Genomic DNA, 13466 nt, shown 5'->3' on the forward strand with positions numbered 1-13466 from the left:
CAATGCTACACCTGGGAAGAGAAGTAAGTTTGGCAACCCCTCACGTAGTGGTAAAAGGCACTTTTTGAATCAAAGAATAGCAGTCGACAGTGAAAACCGAGGAATGCCATTATCTCGAGGATGTATCCACCTTGGCAGCCCTTTGTTTCTCAAAGCACACCTGGGCATAGAATGGAGCTTTGTCTCCTACTATGTCCCTTCTTTCACTCGTAGAATCTATTGTTCGAGAACCAGGGCTTGAAAGGCTTGATAAATCCAATTCAGCTCCCTGGGTATATAAGTATGGTATCAGTAGAGGCATTTCAAAAATTTTATACCATCCTCTCACAGTCCGAGCAGTAAGGCTTATTCACGCATTTCAGAGTCCATTCAATTCTTTATCATGGCCAGGCCTGAGAGATTTAGAAGAGAGTGGCTGGATCTGGGTATGCAGGATAGCACCTTAGTTGACAAGAATATCGTTCTAGACGTTCTGAAAGAAATCAATGGCGAGATTACCCGACATAACATGAACGTGAGAGCTGCTAAGACGCGCGCACTAATAAAGCAGGGAATCCAAGATGCACTTTCTAGAATGCCAGCTCCAATTCAGAATATGAATACTGATGCCGCTGTTGCTGGAATTAATAATTTGCTAAGAGCCTACCGAGTTTGTTTGCACTCACAGGGAGGTACGCATCTCATGCCAGGACATCTTTGGCGACCACCCACTAGCCCTATGCCAGCACCTCCTGGACCAGATCTTCCAGCAAGAACAGCATTGGTGCCTCAAGCTCTTCCACTGCGTGCTCCCGGGCCATTGCAAGGGGCACATAGTATCGAAACTCTAGCTGGTATTGGACCACCAGAGTCACGCTCGGTCCTCAATGCAGCTCCCGGACTTGTGGCTTCTGGAGCGATTGCACCACCGCATGGGTTTCAACCAGGAACACCCGGTCCATTACTTGGGGAACCTAGTATTCTACAGGCTTTGAATCCGAAATCTCCGGTGCTTATAGCTATTGATGAGGCGCTGACTAGGCCAGGGCTGCTAGGGGAGTTCCAACTGGAATCAACTTCTCAGCAACCAGAGGCTGGGCCATTGATAGGATCACCTATTCTCGGTGTTCTAGTTCCGGGCGGAGATGAGACATCAGGACTGTTCGTAACTCCGAACCGAGAGGAGATGTTCGCACCGCCAGGGTCAAAGCTGTTTGGAACGATACAACCACCGCCTAATTACCAGCCAACTTCTGGGCCCATAGAGGGAGGCCAAATCATGGAAACCTTCTCAATGAATCTGGAAACCACCTCGAACCCGAAATCTGTCAATCTTGATGTGTTGGACGCACTTATGCTGCAACAGCGACCACAGCACAAATGGGGACATCTTTCACCTTTCTGGAGCGAGGCCTTGATGCCCCTGAAACTGGAAGATGCGCAAGGTTTAATCGATTCCTGGGCCGAAGAGCAGGAAAGACGATTAGAACGCTTTGTCACGCATACAACCAGGATTCGGAATCATATTGTGAATCATCCGGACACTTATGATACGATGATGGCTCTTGGGCTCCAGAATGAGAGGTATGAAATTGTGGCGGGGTGGAGAAGTTGGCTCACAGATGCAAAGAAGTGGTATGTAATTGAATGGCACAAATTGAAATGGACCCCCGACGAGATTCAGGAGAATACTGAAGATGGAGATTGCAGACGAATTGTATCCGAAGAGCAGCTAAGCCAAAGAGCTAGGTTACAGAGACGGGAGGCTAAGCTGATCGGTGGGTCTGATTGGATTGAGCACTTACATGATAACCTACCTTCGGGTGATGCTTGGAGGCTCTTGTGTGAATGGAATGAGAATGGGTTTGATTTCAGCAGTCCCCTCACTGTGTATAACATCCCGATGGATATTGTACGTGCTTCTGACTCTGCGCTGTTGTGTACTAACTACCTTGGCCAGATGCTTAGTGACTCGACTGATCCCCTTCAACTGAGTCCGAACGATATGTGGCTTAATACTGCGTATCTCAGTATCGAGAAGCTCCAGGAATGCCTGCATGCACAGGGTCATTTCCAACCAGGTCAAACGCTCTGGTGGAGCCCTGGGATCCTGGCAAGCAATGATCTGTTCTTTATAGATGGTCAGACTCGGCTGGATGATTCAAATGCCTTTGTTAGGGCAGTTTCAAATAGTTTAAGTGGGCCGTGGGAGAGCTTCGCGGGATCCAGGCCAAAAGTGGGTCGTCATGGGCCTTTCGATGAAAGTACGTCCCCTCGTGTTACTATAATTGTTCGGGACTATTAGCCAGACGAGTGGCTGACAGAGAATGAGGACAGGCGTTGTTGATGGAGGGTATGGACCTAACAAATGGTTGAGGCGCAGTTTGCTAGCACGTTGAGAATAAAGGTTACTCCCGAATTATAAGATTTCAAATATTTCCAAGAATATCAAGCAGTAGATAAGCCAAGCAAAAATGTAGTGTGGTTCAACTCGACCGTTTCGGGAATGAGATGCGGAGATAAAGTACTACTAGTAGTAATAACCTTGGAAAGTAGCACCACTAGCGCCCAGTCCTGATCTACAGCGTCTATCAGTAGTGATCTAGGGAAACCCTGACTTGGCATTTCAAAATGAATAGTAAATAGGGGCAGGTATTTGTTAGCTAGTGAAGCTATAAGTTGGTAAAGACCAATTGATCAGCGCCTAACTCGGGATAATGACTCCGATTTAAAGAACACTTATTCCGGTTCTCACGTGGTTATTATTACAGAATCACATTTCTACTAGTATTTTTATGACAGGGCATTCCCTGATTCCACTGCTTGGATAAACATAAGGTTAGGTGGTTGATGCGAACCATAGGAAGATGGGGTGGCGGCCCCAGCAAAGTATAGGCCGAGCATAGGCCGAGCATAGGCTAAATGCAGCCGGAAGTCGTCCGCAATTAGCGCTGGGATTAGCGCTGGAGAAGGAGGATGCCCCCACTTCACATGTCGGCAGTTGTACACAGCGATGCCTCAAAGGGGAAGGTGATTCCACTATTGCGACTGTGACTGGTGGTCGGGGCCGACTGGTTATTGGGGTTTCCCGACGCCGGAGTCCAGTCATAGTCAAAACAAGTGCATACGTAAGTTCCAATCATAAGTAGGATAAAACAGTATGGCACATGCTGGATACTGGGTGCTGTGCTGGCATGGGGGGATGAATGTGAATGTGAATGTGAATGTGAAGGTGAAGGTGAATGCATATCCCTGCTATACTGGGTATGCAGGATGTTCGACAGGATGACATGGTCACAAAAAGGCCCTCTCGTAGAGTACTCGTACTTGATAGACCTGTACGGGTGTTGTGTAGGCAAAGTGAGCATCGGCAAGGTTTGTTGGGGACGCATGTGATGCCCGATTAGTCATCCACCTTTTTCACGTGCAACTCGGCTTCACCTTCTCTTCGTCGCCTTCGCCTTCGCCTGCACTCAACGTGAGTGGCTGCTTCGACTCTTACACACCCTGCGTATTCGTTTGTCGGCATTTCTACTCCGTACTCCATACGAATCCTCAGTTTTCATCTTCTCCGGCGGGCCCCTCCACTCCGATTCTCAACTAGCCGCTACGATCTTCACCCCCATCCCCATCCCCATCCCGAAAGCCTCACCCTAAGCCTGGCGCCCACTTATATCCTTCCATCTCCACCCCAGCATGCCCCCGCCGTGATGGACCTTGAAAAGCAGCCCTCCGAGGATTGCGATCGGTCTCACCGAGCTACCAGCGTACTGTCTATGGACGACCTCGAGGCTGCCCAAGCCCTAGAAGGCCTTCGCGCCGACTTTGGTCACTCTCATCATTCCCCCAGAGCTCCACGACAACCTCTTCCCACGTCTCCCGACCCTCCATCAGCAGAGCCACTTCTTTCCCTCCTCACTTCCTCTCACCCCCTCATCTCCTCCGCCATCAACGGTTCTGTATCGGCCTACACCTCCTCCAAGTCCTACTCCGCCCGATTCAAGTCCAGCGCCGAGTTTATCGAGCGCAATATCGGTTCTCCCGTCGCAAATACCGTTGGAACGGTTGGTCGAAAGACTGGCGTCGAAAGTGGTTTGCGCTGGGCGCTCCAACGACGGGATTCTGGCAACGAGTCGAAGCATACTAGCAAGCGGCGCAAAGTGAATGGGGAAGCCGTACCGACCACCATGGATATAGAAAAAGGATTGGACGAAGTGGCTATTCAGTCGCGGACGCGAAGCTCTTCGGACATTTCCATGGCTGATACCCTTCCACCTTACGATGAGATGAAATCCCCCCACTACGAGGAGAAGCCTGGACGACAGAACCCCACCTGGCAGAGTCGGCTGGTCATTTCGACTTCTGGCCTGGGTGTGGCAATGAGCGAGGAGTCTCTCCGCAGTTTGCAGTATTGCTTGACATGGCTTCGCTGGGCGAACGGTCGACTTGGTCGCTCTATCGTCGCTCTCCAAAATGCGATGACCGAGTGGGAGGCTCATAAGGCGAGGTTGAAGGAGGAGGCTGAGGCTGGCCGTGCCAATAGTCCCGAGAACACTTCTCTCCTCAAGCAGCGCATTCAGGCTGTCAGGGAAGACGTTCTTTCGACCCTCAAGCAAGTTGTCGATGTCGTTTCCAAGTATGCCGGAGGCGCTTTGCCCGAGAATGCGCGCCACCTCGTCCGACGACACTTGACCTCTCTGCCTCACCGATTCCAGATGGCCAGCACATCGCAGCCCCCTGCCGACTCTCCTGCCGCCTCGTCCGAGGCCACTGTCGGTGCTCATCGCATTTTGGTATTGGCAAATGAAGGACTTGATATTCTAGGCCAGGTCAGTGGTGTGGTCAACGACACCCTCGTCAGTGCTGAGCACTGGTGTGATCGTCTTGGACGGAAACGACCCGAACACAAATCCGCACCGGATGTGGAAAACCAGAGCCAAGCTCCCACCCCAAACTCTCAACAATATGGGATGGACATTAAGCAGCCCATCATCTCCGAGGCTGTTTCCCAGGATGATGTACCGATCAGCGGGACTGAGAAGACGTAAAGACGTCTCCGAAAGCTTTGTCTTTCTTTTTATGTTTCATTTTATTTTCTTGATATTAGGCCTGTGATGTGTCTTTATGATTGATATCCACTACTTGTTCTTCACTCTTTCTAGCCCCCGGAAAATCGCAATCAATCTGGATATTTTCGAAGAGTCGGAGGGCCTCAGTATCGACACGAATTGTAAGGCAGCCCAGATTAGCATTGCCGAGGGTGACAAGCAGGACGAATCCAAGTTGCCGAGTAATACTCCAATCTAGCCGGTTCTAATAGCACCGCTGGTAAAACAACTTGCAGAGCTCAGGGAGGAAGACTTTCAATGCAGTGTATTGTTACAAATCCTCCGGGATCTTAAGATGCATGGAATACTAGGCGGCCCGTCAAAAGCTGACAAAGCAACGACCAACATGCAAGGCGCTAATAAATAATGTACAAAAATTGCCTGATCTCTGCTCTCAGCGGCTCAGGTTCTTCAGCCACCTTGAATCACGGGCTCTCTGTGCCCGCTCAGCCCTACGCTTTTGGCCGAGGGTCCAACCACAGCCGGCGCCAGCGAGGTATCCGCCCAAATGAGCAGCATGGTCCATTTTGGTTAGTCGAGAGAGAGGCCAAACCGTCAAGAAACGAGCAGGCGCTACCATGCTGAGGACTTCGGTTCCGATCAGACATGCCAGTAAGATCCAGCCCTGGGTGTAGATGTTCTCTCGGAGATCGTGGGGAAGGATCCACATGGTGATTTTGTCACTGGTCGATATGTCAGTATAGTCCGAATAGGATATTGGGGACCGCGAGAACATACTCATAGTGATACAGACACCACGCGGCAACAATACCGCTAGTGGCAGCACTTGCGCCCAGGGAGGTAAGGCCCAAAGTGCCGAGCAGAACATTGCGGGACAGCGATACCAAGGAGCCAACGACACCAGAGCCGAAGTAGATGGCCAAGAAATTTCCTCGGCCGAGCTCATCATGGACTGAAATATAGTTAGCAGTGTGGACTGGTAGTCATGATGGAAGAAACCACATACCTCTAGTGCCCATAAGGCCCAGAACCATCATGTTAGTGGCGAGATGTCTCCAGGTTTGATGGCTGAAAGTGCTGCCAAGCATGCTCGGCGCGCTTGGGTAGAAAGGAACGATGACAAAATAGCGGTTGAGAAGTCTCCATGAGGGTGGGATGAACTTCCACATTAATGTGACCGCTACATTGGCACCAATGATAGCTCCGACAGTTGCAGCAGCAGGGGGGACGGTGGGCCAAAGGCGATCCTTGCGCGCAGGGGATTCATAGTTTTGAGCGAAGTAGTAGCATAGACCAACTGCGAGGAGAGTGAAGAGAGCAGGTGCGAGAAGACGTTGGGTCTATAAGAAAGAATCTCGCTGTCAGTACTAGATCTCCAGCGACCATAATAGAATCCTTACAGTAGTTAAATCCACAGCATCTGGTGATTCATGGGTTCCAGCAATGTGATGCTTTTGAATCCAGGCCAGATAGGGCCTTTCATTAGGATCCGCACGAGGACGAGCTGTGACAGTGGTTAACCATGGCCTGGTGGGATAGGTAGCTGGGGAAATCATACGCACCCTCTGTTAGAGCAGCTTCTTGGTACTGCTGCAAGGCTGTGTCCCCTTTGAATTGACGGCGCAAACGCTCCTGCTCCTCGTTCTCTCCCTGCAGCCATTCCTGGCGCTTCCGTTCCTTCTCCGCCAGCAGTCGCTTTTCATTCATCTCGCGTGCCTCCTTGAGTACACTTTTGCCGTAGACCGAATTCTCCTCACCCAGCTCATTCTCGTAGGACCCGCTCTGCGGCTTGTAGAGACCAAGCTCCTCGGCGCGGCGAACGAGCTTCTCTTCTGCTTGGCGTTCTTCCTTTTCAATGCGGGCGAGGATGGCGGCATCCTCGTTCATCGGATGGTTCTCGCGGAGCCATTGGAGGGCGCTGTCGAGTTGGGATTGGTTGACGGCGCGGACAATGTCGGCGGGGAGGTCCAAGTCCAAGGTTCCATCCAGGCGTTGAGTCTGTAGGGCTCCAAGAGCCTTGTTTCCCAGCTTCACGGAAATTCCCGGGCCAAAGATCCAGTTGATCTCGGCTTCGGTCAGATTGCGGCCCCCCGGCAGACTTCCGGACTTTTTTTGCGGGTGTTTTGCGACACCGGCTGTTCTCTTTGACCGAGTGAAGGCGGGTGTCATAGGGTTCAAAGGAGAGGTGGAGGCGGGGATCTGTCGATATTGAGGTCGCGACGAGGGATTGAACGAGTTCAATGGACGGTGGAAGGAGGAGGTAGATCGAGGGAAAGTTGAGATGCGGAGATGGCGAAAGGCCGCCTGGGAGCTTTGGGTGGACAAAGATTTGGATGGACGGAGCCCCGAGCAGGGGATCCGCCATGCGATCGGAACCGCATAGCTCATTCTGAGCGATCGGTGGTTGGTGGAGAAGGATTGCAGGTGGAAGTGTGTGTTGTCAGAGCATTGATGGGATGGGATGGGATGAGGTGATATGAGGACCTTCGCGGTTGATCTTGCGGAGGATCACCTGACTGTCACAGCAGTACTTAGAAGGTCTACACTATAGTGTATAAGACATAGCATTATAATAAAATATACTTCACTATAATGTACAATAATGTACTATAACATAATTCAGCATCAGTCTAAACCACTATCTTCACCATTGCGTACTCATAGTTAATACAAGAAATGAGCATCGGCGGACTCCGCCAGTATTGCTGGTGGAAAGTAATAGTAATGGTAATACGGTAATCAATGCGGGGCATACTCTCTACTCCCACTCCTCCTTCTTCTTCTCCCAACTCTCCTTCTTCTCTTCTCTTCTTCTCTTCTACGGTCCAATCCCTTCCTACTCTCAATCTTACACAATGACTACTCTCAAGGCTGGCGACGCTTTCCCCGGTGACGTGGTGTTCAAGTAAGCTCGAGCTCGGATCTAAGGAGCCTAGCATGGGAGCTCCATCAGGGACTCTCCGCGCTATTCCATCCCAATGCCCATGCTAATGACTGTTGCAGGTATATCCCATGGACCGAGGAAAGTGATGATATCACTTCCTGTGGCATCCCCATTAACTACAATGCATCCAAGGAGTGGGCCAACAAGAAGGTTGTCCTATTCTCCGTGCCTGGTATGCTATGAATACAACACGAACCCAGCTTGTGTATTTCGCAACTAATGCAATTAATCAATCAATCAAGGTGCATTCACCCCCACTTGCTCCGTCAACCACATGCCGGGCTACATCCAGAACCTTCCCAAGCTCCGCGAGAAGGGAGTCGACATTGTCGCCGTGCTCGCCTTCAACGATCCCTTTGTCATGAGCGCCTGGGGCAAAGCCAACCAGGTCCAGAACAACGAAATTGTGAGTTCCAATTGTTATCACTACAATCCTGGCTCTTTGTCTACCTCTCTTCCCCTTCTCACGATCTATACTGACTCTGTCTCCTTCCGCAGCTCTTCCTGTCGGACCCCGATGCCAAGTTCTCCAAGAGCATTGGTTGGGCCGACAATGCTTCCGGTCGCACCGGTCGCTACGCCATTGTTGTTGACCACGGAAAGGTCCGATATGCCGATATTGAGACCGAGAAGGGTGCTGTCAAGGTACGTGGCTCAACTCTATCTCCCTCTACTACCTAGGATGGACTGCTAATCTGGATCTCAGAAATCGAGTGCCGACACCGTTCTGGCGTCACTGTAAATTGTAAAACTGCGGTGAAAACCAGTACGAAGACTCGTATTTAATTCGAAAATCCAATCTGCCCAATAGAATTCAGACCGAATTGCGTGCTGTCACCATGCAGCCGAGGTACACCGCATAGTGTACTGTAGGTACTCCGTACTGTAGGAGCTGTACTGTAGGGTAAGAATTGAGTAGCCACCGGTATACTGATTGATTAATGAATTAATCCATGCTATCCTATATAAATACTACAAACTGTCGATATTCACCACTTTTATACTCGGGGTCACCTGACTTTCTCCGCCTCCGCATTTTGTCCTCGCGGGGAATCGGAATCTCCTTCTCCTCCCACCTCCACCTCCACCACCACCTCCTCCGAGTCTCCCCCTCCGATCCTCGTTGATCTTTCCAATCTCTCCCGCCGCAATGCGCCCGGCCTTCCACCACCTCTGCCTCCTCCTCTGTCTCCTTTCTCCCGTACTCGCAGTCGGCCCATCCTGTCTAAAAGTCGTCACCGCACTCGTTGGCCGACCGAGCCACATTTTCAACAAGTTCCAGACCGAGATTTGTGATCGAGGATGCCAGCCTACAATCCCTCATTGGGACCTTTGGACCCGCAATAACTCCTTTGTTCCCGCCGTCCAAAGCCTGATGAAGCGCATGAATGTCCCCCATCAGGAAGAGGCTCTGCTGAAAATGGGCGACGACGTGGCTGTCATCATTAAGCGTCGCTGTGAACCGCTGCTGCATGGCCGCCATATTTGCTCCGATCCCAACACACTGGCCGACTTTGGAAATTGCTTCAAGCGCAACTTCCTGCAGGCATCGATCAAACACCTTCCGGTGCTGCTCCCCATGGCGTCGGAGCAAGCTTGCCGTGAGCAGCACAAGTTTCTCCAACAAGATGAGCTCTGGGAAGAAACCATCCCCCAGAATATGCGGGATTATGCCAGTGTTTGCGACAAACTCAGTCCCCCTGAGCATGAGGAATTATGATAGAATCTCTGATCTACTTTTGCATGTATATGTGCTGTGCTCCACACGATCATTCTTATAGATACCCAGCTATAGCCTAATCATTATTTATGCATATATACTAATACCATGCGTGCCAACGCGCAAGTCACTCCAAATGTGCACCTGTTTCCTGCATCCTATTTACTCGATATCCTAGGTTTCCTGGGTTGAGCCGAGGCCAGAGTGATACGGGGGTCAGCAACCAACCTGTACGAAATGCACAGGGAAAGATAATCTCTCTCTGATCCATCACACAGGTAGCTTTTGAATAAAGTGACAATGAAACTTCGATATCAAAGAGAAAGACGTAACAATAAAGATTGCTTCTCTCTGGTCCTCTTTATCCTTTCATAGTACAAAGAGTTTGAGAAGTGGGTTTGTTCGAAACAAAGGGTTGGGCTTTCAGATGAATACAAGTAGTGGATGCAAGTGGCAACTCGGAGACCGTTAACTCATCCTGATACAATAGTACTATATATAGCACCAGGTTATGGGCACTCATAAACGAACTTGAAGCAGACCTATCGCCCAGGCTTCCATCTGTCCACAGCCCTCCTGAGAGAGTCCACCTGGGCACCTTGAGTACCTGCCGACACATCCCAGTCAACTCACGAACTTGAATATGACAACCGAGCGCCGGGCATTGGAAATCATGCATACTACTAGTAGTACGAGTAAATCGTACGCTAACCAACCCGTCGAAAGCAAGGTTGCCGATCATCTCGAGACCCCCCAGCCAACAATCACCGATGACGATCCGTCCAGCACCATCTCGCTTTCAAGTCTGAAGCAAGAACTCGACGATATCCACAAAGATACCAAGGCGCTGCTCGAGGAACACATGCAACTTGCATCGATCCCGTTCCCGGCGCAAGATTTGGATACATTGAGGACTAATGCGGACCTTTCATGGTCGTTTGTTCTCGTCATCGCGCATTTACAACACCAACACTACGGAAGAGCAAGAATGGAAATCCGGCGTGCGATGAGTTTTGCGCATGCGGTTGATGATAAGCACAGCATTGCGAGGTGTCACTACTGGCTCGGTCGAATTCCTCTCCAGCGAGGACGATTTAACGAGGCTTATGCTTACTTTGATAAGGCGAAGCCAGATCTCAATGGCCGAGTGTCATCCGAAGGAGAGACTGTGGACTTCTACCTAATGGTTTGCACTCCAGGTATGAGCCCCCAGTATAGAACTCAACTGCTGCGCGAATACAGCCAGTCTGTGACGAAAAGGTATCTCAATCAGGATGACGAAACTTCAAGCAGCTTCTTTGACCGTCGACACCAGAATCCGCGAAAGCGCAAACGCGAGCTGCATGATATCACAATCGCGCTTCGTCAAGCCGACCTTTCTAGCTCACATCATAGGCACTCACTAAACCGATCAATGGGCCAAAATCGTTCACCAGCGCGCAAGGTAGTTTGGATGATACCTAACACTGACGATCTTGAAGTAAATCGGCATCAAGAGCCCGATATGTCGAACATTTCTGATGGGAAGACCGTACCTGTGGTCGATAGTAGAGGAACACCCACAGGCACAACACAAATGAAATTTCCTATACTTGCAGCAGGACGAAGACATTTCACATTCCGTTGCTACCCTGTCGGCTTATCGGGATCCAGAGCTCGTCATATGAATATAATCTCTCGGCAGCCTGGAGAGCCAGCCTTGTCGATTGAGGAGGGACAGAAGCTGCAAGCGGCCATGAAAACGCAAAAGATAACCATGGGATATCTCGAGCGGGAGAGAGAATTCCTGGCTGGGCGGGCCACGTTTGGCACCCTACAAGAGGCTCCACCTACCGATGATAGTACAGACTCGGATTTAAGGAGTTGGGGGACTGATGTCGAGATTGTTGTTGAGGTGGAGTAGGCCCTGGTATTGGCCATCAAGTTGATTGTCATCCAGTCGTCCGGATTATATATAAGTCTGTCCTAGAGAACCTGGGAACTTGAATGAATCGTTGGAATATACCTACTCTTCGTAGTATCAAAGGTTTCCCCAGTAGCTACTAGTATCGTAAAAGATTGCAATATGACCCAGTAGGAGTTCTTGACTAAACTACCTAGGTATTCACTTTTGGCACTGTCTGTAAACGATCATTGCAAGGTTGTAAATTGCATGTCGAGTCTATAAACAGCTCATTAGGATATCAGCGAAAGACGAATGTTTGAATGGGAAAATGTTATGACAGTAGGGATTTCATTAAATCAAACATGCGCTAATTAAACAACGCTCGTGCAGCAACTCTATACGATGTATCACACTGAAATATGAAAATTATCTTCTAGAGTTTCGCCGCCGGTTGCAACAGATGCTTCATCTCGGCGTTCGGATATTCAACATTTTGCGAAGAATCAGGACGCTGTCTATCCCAAGCCCACTTCTCTACCAATTCGGACTCCAGCTCACCCTCGATCATCTGTGTGATGTACTTTCCAAGTACAGGGAAGAACTTATACCCATGGAATGAGCCGCATGTCGCGACGTAAAGACCCTTGGAAGCAGAGTGGGGTGAAATGATGAAGTCGGAAGAAGTGGTGAAAGCATCCCTATTAATGTTAAAATCCATTCAGTATGATCGAGGGGATCAATAGGGTACAAACCAGCAGATTCGGTGTTTCGTCATATTCCAATCCGCACTCTTAGGTCCATACCACAAGTTTCGAGACTCGACAATATCCTGCTTCAAAGGTCCGGGGACCTTCCACTGGTTGTAATCGTGTGTGGGTGGAGGAGACGAAATGTGTCGACCGGGCAGAACTTCTCGAGTGTTTGTGAAGATCTTCGATCCCCACCATTTCATCTCTCCATCTTTGGTCGGTGGAATGCTGCCAATAAAAGGCTTGCCTGTGATGAAATTAGAAACTTCTATTCAATGACTGTGGGTCATTGTATAGGACTTGCCCTCATCTGGTGTATATCCTTGGAACCCGACCGGCATATCCTTGTACTTCGTATATTGCTCCTCATTCAGCTGCGCCATTCCTGTCGTTATACCGGCGGCCAGGATTCGCTCTCCGGCTCGTAGACCTGCATTTCCGCTCTTCGCAGCACTCCACTCCAGCAACGTGGGCGTGAATGCTCCCGCAGCCACAATGACTTTTGTAGCAGATACCACCTCCCCGGATTTCGTCGTGACACCAGTGCAAGAGCCGCGACCATCGAATTCCAAGGTTGCAACCTCGGCCGTGATGTACTTGACACCCAATTCTATACACCGTTTGGTGATTGCTCGGAGGGAATCACCAGCAGCCGCCCAGCCACTGGCCCTGTTCACCAAAACCTCCTTGACGCCGGTGTAATCAGCATTGTCGAAAACCCCGCCGTAGAGCTTTCGGGCCTCGGCGACTGGGAGAGCAATAATATCGTCATTGCGTCCCAGTTCTTTGTGGTTGTTGATAACATTTTGTGCATAGTCACTGCGACATGTCCAATAGACACCTGTCTGGTGGAAAAACGGCTGCCAAAGAGGGTCCGACTTGAAAATTTCCTGAGCCTCGAGGGCTAGTCTGCAGTAGATTTTGTCGTCATAGTCTGCGCGAACAACCTTGTTCCAATCCCATGATGCGGCCACGCGAGACTCGGCGTCGTAAGCATCTCGGTCAATTAAAGTCACACTGGCGTTAGGATATTTCTGGATGAGATGGTAGGCGGTCGACACGCCGAAGACGCCAGCGCCGACAATCAAGTAGGAGGGATTGCTCGAATTCATGGTTGTGC

At 50.2% G+C, this 13466-nt stretch overlaps 7 protein-coding genes across 7 annotated transcripts; 5 read left to right on the forward strand and 2 right to left on the reverse strand.

Moving 5' to 3' along the window:
* Nucleotides 1–718: 718 nt before the first annotated feature.
* Nucleotides 719–2284, forward strand: N7509_004464 (uncharacterized protein; the record flags this gene model as incomplete). The annotated part of the gene is made up of 1 exon (XM_056629101.1): nt 719–2284. One exon carries the CDS (start codon nt 719–721, stop codon nt 2282–2284), a length of 1566 nt encoding a protein of 521 aa, XP_056491835.1.
* Nucleotides 2285–3689: 1405 nt separating this feature from the next.
* N7509_004465 (putative clock controled protein (Ccg-8)) lies at nt 3690–5027 on the forward strand (the record flags this gene model as incomplete). Its single annotated transcript, XM_056629102.1, has 1 exon — nt 3690–5027. The coding sequence occupies one exon, from the start codon at nt 3690–3692 to the stop codon at nt 5025–5027; it is 1338 nt and encodes a 445-aa protein (XP_056491836.1).
* A 454-nt stretch (nt 5028–5481) lies between these two features.
* Nucleotides 5482–7436, reverse strand: N7509_004466 (rhomboid protease PCP1; the record flags this gene model as incomplete). Its single annotated transcript, XM_056629103.1, has 5 exons — nt 5482–5770; nt 5826–6000; nt 6055–6388; nt 6449–6552; nt 6611–7436. 5 exons carry the CDS (start codon nt 7434–7436, stop codon nt 5482–5484), a joined length of 1728 nt encoding a protein of 575 aa, XP_056491837.1.
* A 467-nt stretch (nt 7437–7903) lies between these two features.
* N7509_004467 (peroxiredoxin family protein) lies at nt 7904–8734 on the forward strand (the record flags this gene model as incomplete). Its single annotated transcript, XM_056629104.1, has 5 exons — nt 7904–7953; nt 8052–8164; nt 8235–8398; nt 8491–8637; nt 8699–8734. 5 exons carry the CDS (start codon nt 7904–7906, stop codon nt 8732–8734), a joined length of 510 nt encoding a protein of 169 aa, XP_056491838.1.
* Nucleotides 8735–9142: 408 nt separating this feature from the next.
* N7509_004468 (uncharacterized protein) lies at nt 9143–9712 on the forward strand (the record flags this gene model as incomplete). Its single annotated transcript, XM_056629105.1, has 1 exon — nt 9143–9712. One exon carries the CDS (start codon nt 9143–9145, stop codon nt 9710–9712), a length of 570 nt encoding a protein of 189 aa, XP_056491839.1.
* Nucleotides 9713–10355: 643 nt separating this feature from the next.
* N7509_004469 (tetratricopeptide repeat protein) lies at nt 10356–11615 on the forward strand (the record flags this gene model as incomplete). Its single annotated transcript, XM_056629106.1, has 1 exon — nt 10356–11615. One exon carries the CDS (start codon nt 10356–10358, stop codon nt 11613–11615), a length of 1260 nt encoding a protein of 419 aa, XP_056491840.1.
* A 415-nt stretch (nt 11616–12030) lies between these two features.
* On the reverse strand, nt 12031–13458 carry N7509_004470 (NAD(P)/FAD-dependent oxidoreductase; the record flags this gene model as incomplete). The annotated part of the gene is made up of 3 exons (XM_056629107.1): nt 12031–12295; nt 12350–12593; nt 12627–13458. 3 exons carry the CDS (start codon nt 13456–13458, stop codon nt 12031–12033), a joined length of 1341 nt encoding a protein of 446 aa, XP_056491841.1.
* Between the last annotated feature and the right edge of the window lie 8 nt (nt 13459–13466).

This window comes from Penicillium cosmopolitanum, assembly GCF_028827165.1.
Source record: "Penicillium cosmopolitanum strain IBT 29677 chromosome Unknown utg000005l:1.0-4006212.0:1.0-4009387.0, whole genome shotgun sequence".
In the NCBI taxonomy this organism is placed as follows: domain Eukaryota; kingdom Fungi; phylum Ascomycota; class Eurotiomycetes; order Eurotiales; family Aspergillaceae; genus Penicillium; species Penicillium cosmopolitanum.